Source organism: Dysidea avara, unplaced genomic scaffold (assembly GCF_963678975.1).
Source record: "Dysidea avara unplaced genomic scaffold, odDysAvar1.4 SCAFFOLD_195, whole genome shotgun sequence".
NCBI classification, from domain to species: domain Eukaryota; kingdom Metazoa; phylum Porifera; class Demospongiae; order Dictyoceratida; family Dysideidae; genus Dysidea; species Dysidea avara.
Window position 1 is genome coordinate 1 of NW_027078129.1, and position 20,525 is coordinate 20,525.

Consider the following 20,525-nt stretch of genomic DNA (forward strand, 5'->3'; position numbering starts at 1 on the left):
ACAAACTACAATTGTGATGTTACCGTCTTAAAGAGTTCTACTTCATCAGTGAAGAAAACTAATGACACCATGGCAACCAGTGGCATGTACAAGTGAGCACATGCTATAGTATGTAACCAGTCATGTCCATTTATCTGTCTGTCTTTCCGTCCATCACAGGACAAACCTATACTGAGTCTACTGGCATTCAAGAAACACCTCAGATCATTATTTAACACAATATTTAAATTTGAGTCAGTGTACAATACATAATATTATATTGTAAGAAATGTCATCCTTGTAAGTATAACAAAACATGCAACACAAACACATGGTTTACTTGTGCATGTCATCATTGGGATTAAATAATCCGTCCTGTACAAGATACATAAAGGTTCACTATCCGTCCATCATCATCCTTATAACCATATCAAGTTCATTAATCCACCAGTCTGTAACAGAATTTCATTGCTGGGAACTTCAATTCTCTGTTGGAAACAAGTGATAGTAAATAGAAAATTTTGGCTTAGATAGCAAGGAGGGTGCACCATTAATCATTATTGTTAAGCCGATTAACAAACCAATCTGATATGGTAGTATAATATATATATAGGCCCTTCCTCTAACAATTTGTTCTTCGGATTCATTATAAAGTGACAGTGTGATAGTTCAATCAATTGTTGACATCACATAAACAGGAATGCCACTGTGAGTAAACTGCAAATGTTGAATGGGGAAATTTGCATGGATAACTACCAATCTGTGAAATTAAATTTTGTGAACCCCACCTCCCTGTAAAACCCTGCTCTATAGCAATGGCATGCACACATTAGCAGTGACAACTAGGTGTCATGAGAACAGGTACAGTTATGTCATACTAGATATGTATATGTAAAAGCCACATACATGTTGTATGTTATCACACTGAACATTGTCAAATGACTGCCACACAGTTGCATTACAAGAACATACCCCACAGTCAGACGATGTACTTTTGCAAATAAGCAAAAATACACAACAGCAATCTTTTTGTACTGGAACCAGTACTATCTGATGATGCCTATACAGGTAATGATGATGATGTACTGTATTATTACAAATACTCTTACTATCCACTTGATCTTATCTGGTGAGTGTTCTCATAGATAGTATATGTATATAACTAAGACTTGTGAAGTGTGTTTCTTGAATGTCAGTAGTCAAGGTTAGTCCTGTGATGACAGATAGTTAAATGGACATGACTGGTTACATACTGTAGCATGTGCTCACTTGTACATGCCACTGGTTGCCATGGTGTCATTAGTTTTCTTCACTGATGAAGTAGAACTCTTTAAGACGGTAACATCACAATTGTAGTTTGTGATGATGCTCCTTTGTGTAACCATGGCAACAATAATAGTTGTGTGAATGTGGTTGGTGCTCACCTGTTCTGCAGCAGCTTTGATCATGTGGGTGGACACTTTGTTATACTCAATAAACGCTTCACTTATCCCCTTGACAACACAGCCATTCTGAGGCTGGAGAAGTACTTGGCCCTCACAACACACACCAAGATGGTTACAACACATCACCACACCCACCTTTACGGTCCGTGCCACCACTCCCACTGGGCTCTGTAGTAAGGCTTCAATTATGATAATTTGGTAGGCCTGTTACGATGGCGGAAATGTGATACAGTAGTATGCTGTTGTCATGCAAACCTTGTGTTGTAACAGCTATCACTATGGCAACATGTCACATAAATCAGGGTAGCTACATTTCGTGTTGGACTAGTTGAGGTGTCCACAGTAATGTTAGCCTTGCCTAACAACGGAGTGGCACAAATGATTGTGTGAAAAAATCACACAACTTATCATACCAGTATCTCTGAAGTTGTCATCATGGTGATAGTGCCATACAATTCATCTCAGTATAAAATACCACAGTCAACACCTGTGACAAGATCACATGACCTCACAAGATAATACACAAGTAACGGTTCCCACATATCACCTTTATTTTGTACCATGCGATTTGTCACAGCAGTTGCAACAGTATTGATATGCTGCACAAAATGATTTGCTAGACAATGGCTTTGTTAGCTTATAGTATAGTTGAAAACACCCACAAAAAAATTCTTTTTATCATAGCCTTCCCAAATAGCACTACTAACAAACCAACTGCTGCCACAATAAACATATCATAGGAGTGGCCATCAATACAGTACATGAGTTTTCATGTCCCAACAACGGACCAAGTTAGACAACAATTGGGACCTATTACTTGACACGGACTGTATATTGAGGTGGTGTTATAAATGAGGTCATGAAGTACATCTCAGTTGTGTTTGGGACCTATATACTAGACAAGGTCACTATATTGAAGTGGTCTTACAACTCTTGGCCTAGTGACATGACCGTAATTGTCATAGTGGGTTCACTCATTATATTACAGCCACACAACACCCAAAACACTACAGCAGAACCCCTCTATACAAGATATGCGTGAGACTAATTATACTTTATAGTTTACACCAGCACAAAGGAAGAGAAGTTCCACTGTATCACACAGAAATGATAAGATCACACACCTCTTTTTGTTGTCTAATTCAAGTCATCATCTGTTGTACCTGACTAGCTCTCACTTCCTAACAACCAATCAGAATAGCTCGAAGTTTAAAGACGTCAATGCTAATTACCATTTTCTTTTGAGCTTCTTCCAGTTATTGTAGCAGATGGATCTTGTCTTCTAGCTCCTGTGATGATGTCATATAAGCTCATGTGATGTCACATGACAACAGAGTACACACCTTCTTATCTGTGTCCCCTTGTGTGATGACCACTTTCACTGCTGTCTGTTGTTTGTGCACCTCTCCCTCCTCACATACAGTGTAGCCTTGTGGTAAACAAAGTGTGACTTGCATAACGTAACCACCCACTTAAAAAGTCCACAAATTTTGACCCAAAATCAATGTCCGTTTGCCATACACTACACTGTAGTGAGACCAGCCAAGTTAAGTCACAATAACAGATTATACTCACTGGCTTCTTCACTTACTAACTTGCTACTTCTTCTTGTTCCTTCAGTGACACATTCCCCTGTACAACGACAACAACAAAAACAACTTCACACCGCTACAAGTCTCAAGAAATGTTCCACCAACTAGTAACAGCTTTACTACTGTCCCCCTAATGACTATTTACACATTAGGGTTATCGGTAGCAGGATGCTCTGGGAGCAACAATGTTTTTGAGATTAGCAAGTTGTTTTGCAACATTGTAGAAAACCACTAAATACTATCTCTGTCTCACATGACTATCATCAGTCTAGCCCCACCCCCTTACACTGCAAGGTTAAGCTCGGCTATTTGGTGATACCTGTCTCGTTCCTTAGCTCCTCTTTCAGCTGTGTCATCAGGATGCCTACCTTGAAGCAGGTCTTTGCCTTCAGTTCCAGTGTCTCCTGAGTAATCTGCTCTATATCAGTGCATCCCTGTGACAATTTGAAACAATGAGCAATATTTACACACATTGTGTCATCAAATATGCCAACCACATAACAATTATTCAAATACGTGATTAGCAGCACCACTCTAACATACAGTAATACAAGCATAGACATGCCCAGGGCTATGATGCATGACCAATCTCCTTTAGTAAACATAAAGCTTCACCACAGCAGTACTACTATAGTATTGGATTACAATGGAATAATGGTATAATTATGTTATAGCTCCCAACGGAACTGCTTCTAGAACACCTACTACTGAAACTAGTACTGCATGTGCACACTAAAAGGATTAGAAAATGGCAAGCCATAGATTATATATTCCCTAGGTGGAGAATATATAATCAGTGTTGGGCAAGTTACTTTGTAAAAGTAACTAGTTACATATTACATATTACTTGCAACAGAACTATTTAGTTACAGTTACATATTACCCATAAAATAAAGTAACTGTAATAATAAATTATTACATATTATATTACTTTGTGTCCACAGCCTAAGCTGTCACGTGTGAAACTACCACCTTATCACGTGACATGATTGCGTTGTTGAACAATGTGCAAATCTTGGTTATAAGTAAGAAGCTAGTGAATAAGTAGGCCTCGTTACTTCGTTGTGGTTAGGCGTTACTCAGAGGATTACTAACGAGACCAGTAACTTCGTTACTTTTAGTAATAATATTACGTCAAAAGACTCGTTACAGTAATTATATTACTTAGGTATACAGGGGCGGATCCAGGAGCTGACAAGGGGAGGGGCACAAATAGGCTAAGTTGTAGGTGGTTGGGGAAGTAGATTCTCTTGTCACAAGTTAGTTGCTGCATTTTTGAAGCACCAAACAGTCACCTCTTTATAGTGTCTCACTGTTGAATTTTGCCCTTTGCAGATGGTTGTGAACTCTTAAAAGCTGTTCAAAAGGTTTCGAATGTATTAAACAACAGCAACACGATAATTATTTTTAGAGGCGCGTAGTACGCACGAAGGTGCTGGGTAACTATTTCACAACTAATTTGACTGGTTTGCTTTGATTTCAGGTGGAATTCTACCATATTTTCACAAGTTTAATAGCAAAACTGATCTTGGCCTGACAAAGTTCAGTATTTTATTCGGAAGTAGCTATGGCTAGCTTCTCCACAAGGTGAGGGGGGGGGGCATTTGCCCCAAATGCCCCATCCTGGATCCGCCATTGCGGTAACGCGTTACGTTTGTAAGTAAAGTATCTTGCGTTATATTACCTGTTTTCATAGCGTATTTCGTTATATTACTTTGTTACCACAAAAGTAATAATATTACGTAACGCGTTACATAAGTAACGCGTTACTCCCAACACTGTATATAATCCATGCCTGAACAATGCGACTTCCATAAAACAAACAAAATTTAACGGTAAATTCACTGACAAAACGTAAAAATTTTCTAACTCAGAAGTGGGCCCACAAAAATGAGTGCTTCCCTGCCAGTTCACCTGAGTAAATGATGCAAATTTAGCTGTGCTTTTTGTGGGGTCACCGAGCTGAACCCTCGACTGAACTGGACACTGAATGACTGACATACTGGCATATCAAATGAAGATAGCTACTCCGGTGTGTAGTCTCAGGAAATCCGGCCAACTAACCAACAATTGCAGTTTACACTATCATACCATCAAGAGTTCATAATATTAGTGTAGAGGGAACTCTTGATACCATATAGCCGGATATATTCGGTGTTCACTATTTCATGTTCTTATAGCCTTCATTTCCTCCACTCCCAGCAAGTTCAGCCCATGGCGAATCTGTTTCAGCATAGATAATATATGGGTAAGGTATATATTATCTATGGATTCAGTCATCTCGTGTGTTGTGAGATGGCAAAGGAAATCTTCACCTAGTAAAACTAACTGCCTGTATAATTCGCTCCTTGACTTCGCTACATCACTTGAGAAGAAGAACCCCCAGGAACCCATGCCAGCTGGGTTGATTCAAGGGTTTTGTCCCCGAGATTCACCAACCCCCTGAGTAATGTGACTTTACGTAAAACAAACAAAAACGGTAAGTTCACCAAATGAGAAAAATTTTCTAAGTCAGAAGTGGGCCCAAAAAAAAAATTGGCCCGAAATGGACCGCTTGACCTCGCGCTTGACTCAGCAGAGGTTCGCGCGACAGAGGACTTGCGGTTAGTTAGCCTTAGTCTCGCGTGGCCAGACCCTTTCCGCGCGGCCGCTTATCGATTAGAGATTATAAGCGGCGCGCTACAATCGATAAGCGGCCGCGCGGAAAGGGTCTGGCCACGCGAGACTAAGTTAGCCTGGTGACTGCAACCGTAAATTCTGCTGAAATCAAATCCGTAAAATCATCTGATCACGTGATTATTATGCAGACTATCTGGTTGTAAGATCATCCTTTAAAACATACAGATATTACTGAGGGGGTGCAACACTTTAATTTGTGCCTATTTTAGTTATATAGCTATTATTAGCACTTATTATTTTGGTGAAATGTTTAAATGTGCCGAATAGCTAAGTAGCACAGTATGCTCTTGATCTAAGGTGTTGAGTAATTTATTACATTAATGTTTAATTGGTTATGTAAAAAGGGCCATCAATTGGCCATCATTAATGTTCAATTGCATTTCACAAGAAATCTGTACATGAGCTGCTCAACTAGAATATTCCATTGTGGGATTTTAAACATAATTACTAATCCAAGTTATTTAGCAAAGCCAATAATACATGTATTTAGCTACAACCTATGCCAATTTTATACAGCTTCAGTGGAGATTGGACACACTTTAAGCACTGTTAAAATAAACCATACAAAAGTCTGAGTGGAGACTAGTCTCAATATATATAAAGCAGTCAGTCATCATCATTTGTTTATGCCAGTGAATATGTGCACAATCAGTCTGATGAAGCTATATGCATGAAAAAGTGGTTTGGTATTTTCACCCAAAATCCTATTAGTGCTATTGCAAACAAAGTGTACTGATCTTACATGAAGAGTGATCGTCACATGAACAGGGATGTGCACATCACTCAAAAACCACTACAGATTCACCTCTGACATACACAAGTTAAGGCCCCACATTACATTTCTATCAATTGTAGCCACCACTATTCTAAACCTGGGCACATCACTGCATGAAAAACCAAATAAAACTATGGCAATAATATTAGGTGACGCTTAGAGCATGTCCAAAGCAATTCTATTTGTAGCATTCCAGGTTGATTGATACAGAAGCACATCAATTCCATAGGATTAAATAAACTTTTATGCATGGTTTCAATGCATTTCTGATTGATTATTATATACCTATGCAAATTATATAGCAGGAAATTAGCATGTATCTACAATGCATCCTCTATACAGTAATGAATGACATTAGTGACTGCTCAATTGAAGCATTTAGTTATTAATAAATATCAGCACAAGTGAACCTTGCTAACATTTATGCACGGCTGTTCAGATCAATGAGTGTCTATTATTACAATGGCTCTAAATGTCATTGTATACCTTGGGAAGGGGTCCCAAACTTGACTGTCACCCTACTGCACATGAACTTGATTAGATATTAGTTGCTTAGTGTCTATACACCCAGATTGCACATGGCCACTGCAGCAAAGGACTAATACTATTAACACATATCCATACAAGAGAGAGGATGTCATTAAACCATAGCCTGGTTATAGGCATTCGGTGTCGGATAGTACTGTGCAGCAGGAAAGTTTGGCCAGAGAAAACTTGGCAAATTTTCCACAATAGAATTTTGGTGAAAAACAATTCAGCAAATTTGTTAGTAGCTAATATTAGACAAAATATTTGGCAGATTTTAGTTTGGCAAAATGCACTTGCCAAATTCTCCTGCACTATGGTAATTACCTCTAGCAGCATGGCTGTAAAAAGTTCATATTTCATGGAAAGCAGGATTAAATTGCAACTAATAGTACCAGTATTACAGTATAATTACTGCATGCCATGAGTGAGATATATGGTTAGTCAATATAACATATTTTTTTAATACACACACTTTCATCAGTATGTTTTTGTTTATATTGATACACAATATTTCTCTGGAAGTTAGAGGACCCACCAAACATGACAAGACATCCACTATTCTGTAATATATTACTGTGTAATCCAGCAATGTATCCACTATCTGTTATGCCATTAGTGATGTCAATGAATGATTGCTCCCATTGTTCCATTGTCAGTGTTCCGTTAAAAACTACCTGGAATAGATCATGTTCCATCATTTTAACTAAATCATCAGCTATGTATGTAGATATTTTAGAATCTCCGAATCTTCCAAAATCCAATGCTAAAAATAGCTTTCTTGACTTAAAAGAGTTTAATGTATGTCCTAATTTTTTGATGCATTTTTTAAAAAACTGTGGTTGTTCAGATGGGTCAATCAATTTGGCTCTTTTGCATGACCGAAATGATATTGCCACATAATCACCAAATTCTGAATTCAAGTACCTTTTTACATAATTTTTACTGTCTCTTATAATCCTTTCACTTGTTTGCAACATTTCTACAGCTTGTGTTGTTCTTCCATATTCTTTTTCAAAAATTCTTAACCTATATTTTCTCATTATTCCAATCCAGCGAATGAATAATACTGTAGTTTCTTTTGGCTTAAATGTTCCATAGATGTATTTACTGATGGTGTCAATATGAAATGTTCGCTTGCACATTGGTATACAAACACGTCTAACAATGTTGGTTTGCAAAACTTGATGGATATTATAACCATTGGCCTTCTCAAAATTATTGAAATGAGATCTGCAGTCAGATTCTCTATTTATTTCATCATCAACAAATACTAGTTTTTGTATGCAGTGTTCAGTGAACAAAAGTAGGACTATAATGGAACTGTCTGTTTTTCTGTTTAAAAATGTTTCCCATGAAACTAATGGTGATGCATTAAACCTAGAACACATGCTGTTCCAATAATCAAGGTTAAAATAATCGTGAAAATGAAGTGTCGTAGATAATTCTGATTGTGACCATCTAAGTGGCCAACTAAAAACAGATTTATTTACAAATGGTTCCACAGTTGAAATTCCAACATGTTTAGCCCATTGCGACAGTGTAAGTAAATTCATTGCAGCTCCAACTTGTTGCTCAATGATATGAACAGAAAATACAAATCCCCTACTTTCTGAAACTAAAACATCATTTTCGCTGTTGCTGTTGATATCATTCATGATTTTCGAATGTGAGCTGCTGGATAGAGTATCTTCATCATGTTCTAGATTAGCAGTATATCGCAATGCAAATCTTGTAAGTGCATTGAAATGATTGACATAATAAAATAGCATGCAGCTAGAACACAGCAATAGTCCAAACTTTAACAATCGTTCTTTAGATAACATTCTTTCCCTATAAAAAGATATAACAATAACTGCATGCAGAATGATATACCTTCAACAGTTAAATCCAAAGTAAGGCTATATACACTATAACAGATGATGACCATCTAATATTACAGGAAGATTTAAATGCACTTATCCAATGTTCAAACCATTGGTTAATGTCTTCCAACCCATCTAAATGTGTTCATTTAAAGATATCAAATGGACATTCCCTATCAGCTACCAAATAATACATTGGCCAGCACCACATTAAACAGTCATCTCATGCAAAGTACCTTGGAGCATGCTTGGAGTGACCATCAAAAAATTAATGGACCAATCATGTTGACAGAGTAGTAGTAAAAGTAAATGCATTGTTGAAGTTCCTGTACTTCAACAGTTAAAAAGAAATGTTACCTTACTATGCTCCTGCCAATTTTGGATTATGTTTGTACAGCTTGGAGCCCATAATACATAAACAAATTTCCATAAGCTTGAAATGGTGCAACATCAAGCTGCCCGTTTTATCACAAAAACTACTCCTACCAAACATTCAAGTGTTACTGAAATGCTAAGTAACTCCCATCTTTATCACAAAGAAGAAAACATGAAACTTGCCTTTTATAAAATTGTCAACAAACTGATACCCAACAATGAATTAACCTTACTCCATACCACATACTGAGGTAATCATTACTGCTACATGCATGATACCCTTATCAAGAATTTACACTCCTTCTTCCCATCAGCAATAAGGTTATGGTACGTACAACCTACCCAGCAGGAACAACACTAGAGAGATTTAATCAGTTAATAAACCTCAAGTAATTTATTTAACTAGTAATCATCCTGTCTATTGTGCATAATTTCCCGGTATATCCCTGGTAGAGGCTATGCACAGTAATAAATGCAACATACAAGCAGCCAAGTATATATGTGACCGGATTTGTGAAAAGGAGTCTTCCACACACACCCAATTCTATGAACTTGAAAAACCATAACTTTGGTTTTGAAAAACATACAAAGCTGAAACTGTCTAACCTATGTTGGTACTTATCACTGACCAAAGTTCAAGTTAATAGCTTATACCAATCTGAATTTATGAGTCACCAAAGGTAATGAATTAAATGTGTGTGGAAGACCCCTTTTGCAAATCTGGTCACATATTACAAGGTGCAAAGTATCAATCATTCTCTGGACACTTATAAAACCTACTTGTGTTTGTGTTTCAGGGTCTTGAGTATTGCACACAGAAAATGGTTCTGGAAACACTAAGGAAAAAAGCTACTATGCAAGACCACAGTCATGTTTCTGGAATGATGGTAGTGGATTGATTATTTAAAAGTGAGTATCTTGAACAGTTAGCTATAAACACCCTACAACACTTTTTCACAGTTGAATCTCACCATCCCAAAGTTTCTAAATCACAACAACAACAAACATTTCTACAGCTGAACTCTCTACAGGATGACTTGTTACATAGCTAAACTCTGTACAGAGTGACTTGCAACTGTTACGTAGCTGATCTCTCAACAGGGAGAATTGTTCATAGCTGAACACTTTACAGAGTGAATTGTTACATAACTGAACTCTCTACAGAGTGACCTATAATGTAGCTGAACTCTCTACAGGGTGAAATGTAGCTGAACTCTCTACAGGTTGACTTGTTACATAGCCAAACTCTCTACAGGATGACTTGCAACCAATACGTAGCTGATTTCTCAACAGGGTGAATTGTAATGTATATAGCTGAACTATCTACAGGGTGAACTGATTTGTTATGTAGCTGAACAGATACTTAGTTGAATGACCTACGGGTGACTTGTAACTTGGCTAAACTCTTTACTGGGTGACTTGTTTGTAACTGAACTCTCTATTGTGATGTGTAGCTGAGCTCTTAACTTGGTAACCTGTTATGCAGCTGAAATCTCTACAGAGTGTAGCTGAACTCTCTACAGGGTTATTTGTTTGTAGCTAAACCTGTTGTACAGCTAAACTCTCCATAGGGCGGGTTGTTACATAGCCAAACTTTCTACAGGGTGACTTGTTACATGGTCTAGGAGGCAGAATTAGGGTAATTAGTTACTTTTGTAACTAAGTTACATTACTTTTTAAAAGTAACTAAGTAACATAATTAGTTACATCTCTTGTAACTAGTAAAATTATAATATTTACATAGTTAGTTACTAGTAATATTTAAAAACTGGAATGCTCTGGAATATTTGTGCCACACAAGCTATAGCTACAGCCAAATTAAGTGTGTACCGTACTTGATAATTTAGGCTATGAAACAGACTAGATTTTAGTTAAAACTGAGCTGAGTTCTTTCTTTGGTAGTCATATCTGAGTGGAATAATCGTACAAACTTACAAAAGTAACTACCGGTAGTAGCTTATCCACTAGATATTGTTGCAAAAGTAGGGGGATAAAAACAATAAGTAATTAGTTACAAATTCTATGAAGTAATTATCCCAACTTTTCCAGGCAGGCACTGTAAAATTCATTCCATTTGGATAAGAGCTAGATCATATGTGTGTATGTGTGAAAATCACGTTTTCTTTCTTCCTATCAATGTGGGTATAATGTATGACCTTATTTGATATATAAAAAGCTGATTTCCAGAACCAGTGAAACCTTCCTGCCCTTGGATATACGTAAACTGGGATACGGAAAACATCAAGGGAGTAGGTCACTGTAGTCTGTACTAAGCCATCTTCCATCTTCAAAGGATGAAAGGGGAAAGTGTATCAGGAAGAAGCATTTATATAGCAAACTAGTGGGCCCAGCTATCTCCATTATGGTTACTACACACATGCAGATGATCACACAGTAATAGTTTACCTACAGCAAAGGGCCACTGAACATAATTATACAGGTGGAACCTAGGGGTGGGTACAGACCACCTCTCAAGGTTGGTTAACCACATCTTGGACAGGTAGATGGTGTGCCCAAGTATAGGATAACATATTGGTATACAATTATTACTGTGAGCTAGTTATGGTGCCTAGGTAGCATGTTATCTAACAGAATCACTACAATAGGCAGAACCCAGTGGTATCATTACTGGATGTTGACCACACCTCACATGCCCAAGGTCAGTCACCAGAGCCTACTGACCATGTCCACCAAGTTTTGTGCTGAGGCCATTGTCTAATATTAGGCCAAGCATGTAGGAACTGCACTTGCACAGACAAGTACAAGTATCACCATGTGCCATCCCCGAATGACTATGTTGTGCCACTCTTCATATAGACACACGTTGTGTAGTAATTATTGAATCTTGGTACATATGTAACAACCACACCTATGCATGTTTGTGTGTGTGTGTGTGTGTGTGTGTGTGTGTGTGTGTGTGTGTGTGTGTGTGTGTGTGTGCAACACTGCTACACGCATTGATAGACATGTTCAGTGGTAAAGAGGCCTACAATGGTCAGCTATCAGACATTTACTAATTAACTTGATGAATTAATTACCTTCTGCATCAGTCTGTTTTTAGTTGACAAAAATGGTGTACCCCAGACCAGTTGTCTGACCAACCAATTTTTGGTCTGGATTAAGTATCTTAACTCATATGCATGTAAATGGGGCTTGAATTGGGCTCACTCAGTCTTCTAGCCAAACTTACTGCACAAAAAAAATTCGTATTATCAGAAATTTAAATGTCAGCCACATAGCTAACTGACATGCGATATTACATTATGAATGAAATGTAAAGAATGGGCCACACTCCAGTCAGAAAAAGAAATAATATGACATGAATTATGGCAATATTCTTTTATGTAAGTTTTCGTTACAGAAATTTCCATGGAAACATATATTGTTTTTGCACAGTGACCACTGCTTCATCACATAAGTTAGTGTGGGCAGCCAATCGCAAGACACAAACTTAGTATGACTGCTCAGTAGTACTAGGTACCCAAGCAAGACCACTTTGCACTATACTATAGTGTAAAAAATTAAAATGTGGGAAATAAAGATCACTGAAGAAAACAAAAGAAACAGGAGTCAAGCAAGTCAACATGTTAAACTGCTCTGGTAGAACATGTAAAACGCTTTAAAGTCTAACACTTAAAATTTCACACACTGATCTCTGACTCAATAGGTATGGTAAATACGATTGATAGTTATACATATTATAATATTACATTGCTGGATAGTTAGAAAAGCTTGCTGAAATTGCTGCTACACAACCCCAGTCAGTGCCTGTGTTTTGACATAAATGAAGCAGGTAGATATAGTGAGGAAAAGGAAACAGCATTAACTTTTACATTTTTGGTAGGACAGAGGGGGTAAGCAAAAAGAGTACTCTCTGTACACTTGTAAAATGCTGAAAATTATGGATGATCCATAAGTGTACTGTAAATAAATAAATAAAACAAGTCTCCGAAGCTCTAATATTGGATATAAATGCAGTAAATCTAATTCTTTAAATTAACTGTCAGGGCAAAAGTTAAGATTCAACTGCAGCTGTGATCGGTCTATTAGAGTAGTTACTTGACTACTGCTGTATTAAAGTATTTCTTTTCATTCACAAAACTTCGTTTCTATTCATTACATAATTCTATAGTGTCTATGGTAACTCCAAAACAAACATCACCAAAATTTAGTAATTACCAACAACACAATGCGATTGGTATTATCTCTTTACTGTAACATGCTACAAATTTTGAATGCTAGGGTGACCAGACCCTTCGAAGAGGTGGGCACCACCAGGCTAGCGCACTTGTTAATCTGACTGACTATTTAACATAATGGAATAATGGCATTTGCCACTCACCTGCTTGCACCTCTATGCAAAGTTTGTTTGGCCACAACAGGAAGTCGGAGTGGCCTACTTTTGAAGATATATGCCTCTTGTTCATTTCGTTTGATAATAATATAACTAGTGTTTTTGTGTATTCAAAATATTCTAAAATGGATGCAAAACAAACATAACATCTAGCCTTCATAATTGGACTGCTTAATGGTGAAGCTAGCTACGTAGTCTCGTGCACCCGGGCGCGCAACACTACACCCCCACCTCAGACTAGGGGTGTCCTGGGTGCAGTGGCATAGCCAAGGGGGAGCAAGGGGAGGCATTTGCCCCCCCCCCGTCACTAAGTGATGTTTTTTTAAACTTCCGTCACAAGCTTTCCAGTTACTGACACACATCCCAAATTACTGTTTGTGCGCTACTACGCGAGTGCACACAACATTCAACTCGTTTGTGAATGGTGATAATAATACGATGATTTCTTGCGTGTTACAAGCAATTAATAAAATGGTTCGCTAAAATAAGGTATGCCCAAATCCCCAGGGGTTCCCCCGTATAGACACTAGGCCTTCACCGAACGAAAATATTAGACACAATTCTATATTTAGCCTACACTACTCACGTGATAGTGCATTTTTTGAATCTAAAGACAGATGACCCACTCAAAGTGACTTCGCAAGAGTCGCAACTCAGAAGTGACAAGTGATATGCAATGATGCTACAAACCTACGAGGTGATAAAGTGTTAAATGAATCAACTTTATTACGCTGGATCTTCGTACATGGTACAGTGTAGTGGCATGCCAGTTTAATTTGTTTCACTTTGTCAGTCAGTCAGATGATCCGTCACAAGCTTACAAATTCTGCTAACAGGAAAGGCATAGAGTTGGGATTTCGTGCCAATACTTGGCGTTTGAATTTTGCTGGCTGAAGTGAGTGAGCTCGTCATACTATCCCAGTGTGCTAGGACTGCAGCACAGACAGTGGCTGACGTAAGTAACTGTGACACATTGTATTTGTACTAAAATATTCACAATATAGTTCTACTGGATTGCGAATTTATTGGAGTACAGTTGTGGCACGTGTGATGATGCTCGACAAAAATATTTCCATTGATAAGTGATAATTGGTAGCAATCAGTAATGAAGTAGATATGTAGCTAGTTACATAAGCTGTAATAATACAACATTGTATCCCATCATTGGGTCATTAGCCTTTTTGTGCAATTATGAACAATGTCGAGTATTTTGTGGGTTACATAAGCTGTAATAGTATCCCATCATTGGGTCATTAGCCTTTTTGTGCAATTATGAACAATGTCGAGTATTTTGTGGGGGATCCCCCACCACCGTCTGGCTAGCTACGCCCCTGCCTGGGTGTGACCATTATAACTTGACAGTTAAAAACTCTCCAGTCAAACTAAACCAGTGGCTACGTGACACTTTATATTGACGGCAAGGTGACGGGAGTCTCACGTGGCCAGGCGCTTTTTCTCGGCACGGCGCTTATATATTAAAATTATAAGCGCTTATAATTCTAATCGATAAGCACCGTGTCGAGGAAAGTCGGCCACTCTCCCAGGCATTATATAAGTCCTCGATATAAGTAGGCATGACAAATTGGTGAGTGTGACATGTAAACTTACGATGGTACTGATTACCGGCCCATCAACTTGTTATATCGACGAACTATTCCTCTATATTTTACGGACCTGACAGGATTAAGCACAATCAACCGGAAGTTTATTGACCGCAATCTTTGTTCTTGCTTTGGGGGTCTGAAGTCATTCTAATTAGTCAAATGGCCACCAAGGTGACAGTGCTATGCTGGTCAGATTTAACACGTGGTACTAGTATATATAGCCAATTCCGTACCTGTAGGTGGGGTCTATTCCAATACTATTACTTGTGCCTCGTGCGAACTACAAGAATAGATACAGTACCAATCTGATTGCAGCATTTTCAAAATTGATGAGGTGTCTGCATCATAGATAATATATACCTCCGGACACGGGATTGGAAACGCTCATAGAGCTCTGTAGTGACTATCCATGCCCCGATGTTATTGTCACCTTGAAGTGTTAAATTCCGTAAGACGACGTAGTATACGTGAATGTAGCGGAGTGGTTTAGGCACTAATTTTTGAAAACACGAGGCAGGCTTCTCTGAATCTCGCGGGTTTTTAATGGTGTGCGGCTACTGAAAGATGATTTTATAAGGGTTAGTCTTCTGGTCTAGATGAGACATCTCTTCAAGGAACAACAGCGAAATTTGGTAAGGAATTACATCGTTTTCAGCATTGCTCCATCTTTCCCGTACCCATAACTCTTTACCCTCTGCATAAAATTCGCTAGTTTTGCAACTGAAGTAGTGGCTTATATAGTTGTATAAAGTTATGGTGTTAAATTTACTATTGTATCTTTGTCGTATCGATATGGCAATTTTAAAGGATTTTCCAACTGGCTAGTTTGGGTACCATTTGCTGCTGGTCAAATGATGCTGTAACATTTTAAATAAGCTGAAAATTCAGTATAAAGTTTGTTACACACAGTTTTATAATTTTAAAGATAAATTAAAGCTATTTATGTTTTTTATTCCAAAGGAATGCCACTGGAAACTGCCAGGGGAGTAAGAGAAAAACCTATGATTTAGAGTCCATTGATTTGAATCAACCTCAAGAAGCGAAGGAGACGCAGCTCAAATTAAACTACATGATACAATCTCATATGCCATTCCATTACATTTTTACAATACATTGATTTTGTATAATCACTATAATAATATATATTTAATTCAACACAATTTGCTTCGTAGTGACCTAGACTTTTTTGTTGACTTGTGCTCTTTTTGCTTATACATTTCCACTGTGTTTTCAGCAAATGCAAATCCTCAGATAGATATCCACAACTCTACAATACTTTCCAGACACTTTTGGGCGAGGGAGTCATTCTCATCCTGGCCTGCCATACACCAACTAAATAACACATCATCATCATTAAGGGTGCTCTGTACAGTCCGCTTATATGGCTTCCCATGAAATATAATTTATTCTATAACTTACAAACGGTTTTAACAAATGTTCTGTACTTTTTTACTGGATATAAGCTAACACTAGTACACAGTTTAGTCCAAACCCAACTGCTAAATTTGCTTTAGAACATTAGTTACAGTTTTTCCCTTTATACTAGAACTAGTCCTACAGTTTACCTACAAGAGCCTTGATACTTTTATGATACACTATGCTAAACAGCACAAACCATTGTGCGTTTTTATTTTTGTTTTTTAGCTTCTCATTCATCACATATTTATCTTTCAGGTTGACACTCCCAGAAATCTTTTTCTTTACTTCCATGTTATTCATCATCTGAACTTGCTATTTAAAAATGGAAAACACTCTTCTTTGGCAAAATTACTAAAGTAGCTTGTGTGAATATTTCATGTCCATTGGATTAAACATGATGGAGTAGTTCTAATTTAAGTGAGAGGGTGTAGAATAGCAAGATGCGTGAGCTTGTTGCTATGGGATACCTAATTTATGGGTACTAAAATGTGTCAACATGTCACAGACTAATTAAGTGACCATAATATTTCTTTTAGTGCAAAACAGACTATGTCTTGGGAAGCCTTGTACGAACTGTACAGAGCACCCTTAAGAATACAGTTATCCACGTGGCTCCGAAATGTATTATCCATACTTGTCACATTGTTTAAGTGGAAATATCTCCGGGTACATAATTCAATTGTATAAAACAGCTGGTAAGCATCTGTAGTAATTCTTGTCAGTCCACCCCTATCAATGATAGCTACCCAATCATTGGCTGGAGCTTCTGGCTCATCTTCATGATCACTTCGTGGACTATTGTCTGTTAGCTCCTCCAGTATGTGGCAGATGTCCTCATGCTTTTTCTGCTGTTTTAAAGTGCGGATCACATACCCACCAACATAGCGGACAGCATTCTCTTCCTCAAATGTTAACATTCCACTATCCTCACTACATACTTCAGGTTGAGGAGTTGAACTATCAACTATTTCTTTAATTCTCATCTCAAACATCTCATCAGTTACATGTTGATAAAACAAAGGCTCTTTATCAACCTTTAAGAGCCCCAAAAAATTAATCCACTTCCCATTAAATGCCTCAGAAGTAGTGAGCTGGTGATATTTGCTCCTAAGTTTATCCTGGTTAATCATCCCAGTACGCTTTTTGGATTTCGTGATCACTTCATCCAACACATTCATTAACCACAAGGCAAATCTCTCACATTCAATGGATGGCTGATGGAAGTGCTTGATCAATTCTTGAGCGATTCTCAAACAAGTCTTCGTTTCATCTGTTGCTATTGCAAAAGAATTGTCAGACAACACTCCGGTTAAAACTCCTCTAATCGCACGGACAGGTAAACAAACGTCCGGTTGGTTAGCTCTCAGTTCCTCAGATAATTCACCGTGCTCTCCATTTTGTTCCTGTTCACTACCCGATGTTTCATCACGAGGTTCATCAGCGTCGAATCTTCATCAAACAAAGCACTTGGTTCCTCGCTCAGTTCTGCCATCATCGATGCCTGTCACGGAAATATCGGTCCGGGTAAAATCGGTCCGGCCGGACCGATTTTGGATACCAAAACTGGTCCGGCCGGACCAAATTTGGTTGACCAAGTTTAGTCCGGCCGGACCAGTTTTGGCATCCAAAATTGGTCCGGCCTGACTAAAATTGGTCCGGCCCAAACTTTGTTGGCCACATGCACCCCCTGACCACTTGGACCAATTTTGGTTGGTCCGCGGGTGTACCCGGCATTGTGTGGACAGGTCGGTCCGTGCTAAGTATATTGTGATGGATCACTGCAGCCGACTTATAGCCTGGAAACTATATAAATGAGTAGCGTAGTTTAATTTCCCGAGTTCTGTGATTTACGGAAAATGCATATAGTAGCTAGCTAGAAACTAAATTCCATGATCTACACAGTTAAAAATAAAGAGTAACCACCACTCTAAAGAGTTCCCAGTGTAGGGAGGATTTAACACCCCATGGAGAGTAACCAACACTCTGAAGAGAATAGCTACCCATTACTCTGAAGAGTAAGTGACACCACCTTCAGAGCATGTGTTACTCCCCAGTTACTCCTTTAGAGTAATGGTTACTCTCCAGGGGTGTTAAATCCTCCCTACACTGGGAACTCCTTGAGAGTTGTTCATTTTAACAGTGTATATATGCAGCGATGAACACAGTCGCAAAATTAATGCTGTTTTAATTTAAAGCAGTGTGGTATGATAAAAGTCCTGTATTATTCTTCTCCATGTCAATAGCTAGCTGGGAAGTAGAGGTTTTCTTCCGGCATACATCAACTCAAATGCATGGTCAATGCTGGATTCATGCATGGTGGTCAATGTTGCATACAAAAACACAGGTAACAAAATATTCTTCCCAAGTACGTTTTTATATGTTCAACCATGTTTGAATGTGAAAACCTTTTCTTGTATTATTGATATAAATTACCAATTAAATTTAAAAAAAAAATGTTCAATAAACTTCACAAGCATCATCAGCTCTGCAGTGTTTGGTTGAATCTTTCATCCAGCCTGTTTGTGTTGATTATGACAAACAACTATAGCAACATGATGGAAATCACCAGCCTATGCTGGATCACTTATACTTGAGGATGGTAGACAATATATAAAATCTACCACTAAAACATGTCTTATCTTCAACTTCTGCATAATTATATAGCTCAGAATTTAATTTGTTAATTCTGACCCTTGGTCAGTTTTTTATTAATCTGGGAATACCCATGCATGCACGCATTGTCATAAACAGATACACATATTATTTCAGGGACTGATCCAGAGGGGTGGATGAGGTGGCTAGCCACCCACCATGCATGGCCTTGCAGCCACTCAGACATGCATTATTTAATAATGAATATTACTGATCATGAACACTCTTTTGTTATATCAATATGAACTAAATCCCTACATTGCATCAGATTCCAATGCTAGCTGGCTATAACCTTACAGTAGATGGTAGCAGTATACATGAATTTATCTATGATCATGGGCAGTATATTAACTATTACCAGGCAGAGAACTTCTTGAAGGAAGATATGGGGTCTGCTTTAGGATTGAGTCGATTTTACTTTTATGTCTGCAACAACTCACCCTAAGGCTGTGGAATAATGCAACAGTATGCCTCAAAATTTTAAGTTGGCTAAGTAGTAAAAAACATACTGAGAATATTATAGCTATAACCTTTATAAGGTGACGTTTCTTCCTGTGGGGCATGTCATTAGTAGGAGATGATAGTTCACATTTAGTTATTAGTTATTCAATGGAGTAAACCTAAACTATCATCTCCTACATATAATCACATATGACAGAGAGGAATGTGCAGTATGTGCACAGGTGTTACATAGCAGGTGTATTACAATTTGTTTTAACCACTGGTGTTAACTCATGATCAGCCTGTATACTGGGATTACAAAATACATTAGGCCAGGAAACTTGATTACTAGTTTCTCATCCACAAAAATTCAGATTTCCATGCAGGCGGGAGGTCATTTTTCATTATTCATTAGTAAAGAAAATACTCCAAATCAGGCAAGTCTGTTATAAAGGTTAACTATAAAACCTTTTAAGAACTGTTACTTACTTATTAGCTACCACCGTTTCTGAGGTGCAAGTGACATTTGCTGTGCTGTAAAATGATAACCAGCCTTCCTAACATCAAAATACGTGTGCACATGATTGATAACAGCAATAATGAAATTAGAGGCGGTGGGGTAAAAAGGGATGTGGGCAGGGATGCGAATCAATTAATCAACTTTGTCTGGCCTTATTATGTTCACAAGGGCATGCTACTATAGCTATGTGCTACAAGCTAGATGATAATATTTCAGCCCTTCTTCCCTGATGTAACTATCAAGACATTCAAGACTCTCATCTTAAAATCTGGGCCAACCACCCACCTTGGTTTATTTCTG

General features: G+C 38.0%; 2 protein-coding genes across 7 annotated transcripts; both read right to left on the reverse strand.

Annotated features, from left to right (window-relative positions):
• Positions 1–204: 204 nt before the first annotated feature.
• Positions 205–5,547, reverse strand: LOC136246215 (uncharacterized). 6 transcript variants are annotated; one of them, XM_066037645.1, is made up of 15 exons: positions 5,332–5,543; positions 5,151–5,239; positions 3,336–3,450; positions 3,000–3,056; positions 2,768–2,853; positions 2,657–2,713; positions 2,549–2,605; positions 1,838–1,911; positions 1,680–1,782; positions 1,560–1,628; positions 1,404–1,496; positions 1,249–1,350; positions 1,089–1,190; positions 952–1,039; positions 205–467 (listed from the first exon to the last, which is right to left on the reverse strand). In XM_066037645.1, the coding sequence occupies exons 2-6, from the start codon at positions 5,151–5,153 to the stop codon at positions 2,681–2,683; spliced, it is 294 nt and encodes a 97-aa protein (XP_065893717.1). In that variant the 5' UTR covers positions 5,154–5,239; positions 5,332–5,543; the 3' UTR covers positions 205–467; positions 952–1,039; positions 1,089–1,190; positions 1,249–1,350; positions 1,404–1,496; positions 1,560–1,628; positions 1,680–1,782; positions 1,838–1,911; positions 2,549–2,605; positions 2,657–2,680. The 6 variants fall into 6 exon arrangements, 2 of the variants coding, with proteins under 2 accessions (XP_065893717.1, XP_065893716.1); XM_066037644.1 differs by lacking the exons at positions 5,151–5,239; positions 5,332–5,543 and having other exon boundaries at positions 3,336–3,655; XR_010696309.1 differs by lacking the exons at positions 205–467; positions 952–1,039 and having other exon boundaries at positions 1,098–1,190; positions 3,385–3,450; positions 5,151–5,547.
• A 1,868-nt stretch (positions 5,548–7,415) lies between these two features.
• On the reverse strand, positions 7,416–15,711 carry LOC136246217 (uncharacterized). Its single transcript, XM_066037647.1, has 2 exons — positions 15,554–15,711; positions 7,416–8,828 (listed from the first exon to the last, which is right to left on the reverse strand). Exon 2 carries the CDS (start codon positions 8,819–8,821, stop codon positions 7,436–7,438), a length of 1,386 nt encoding a protein of 461 aa, XP_065893719.1. The 5' UTR covers positions 8,822–8,828; positions 15,554–15,711; the 3' UTR covers positions 7,416–7,435.
• Positions 15,712–20,525: the final 4,814 nt, after the last annotated feature.

Bases quoted from the DNA above. Each gene is read 5' to 3' on its own strand.
- LOC136246215 (XM_066037644.1), bottom strand. From the start codon at position 3,621: ATGTTTACTAAAGGAGATTGGTCATGCATCATAGCCCTGGGCATGTCT. The intron at 2,854-2,999 runs GTGAGTATAATC...GTTTACCACAAG, and splicing joins GTTAGTAAGTGAAGAAGCCA to GCTACACTGTATGTGAGGAG. The intron at 2,714-2,767 runs GTGTGTACTCTG...ACATCATCACAG, and splicing joins AAGGGGACACAGATAAGAAG to GAGCTAGAAGACAAGATCCA.
- LOC136246217 (XM_066037647.1), bottom strand. From the start codon at position 8,821: ATGTTATCTAAAGAACGATTGTTAAAGTTTGGACTATTGCTGTGTTCT.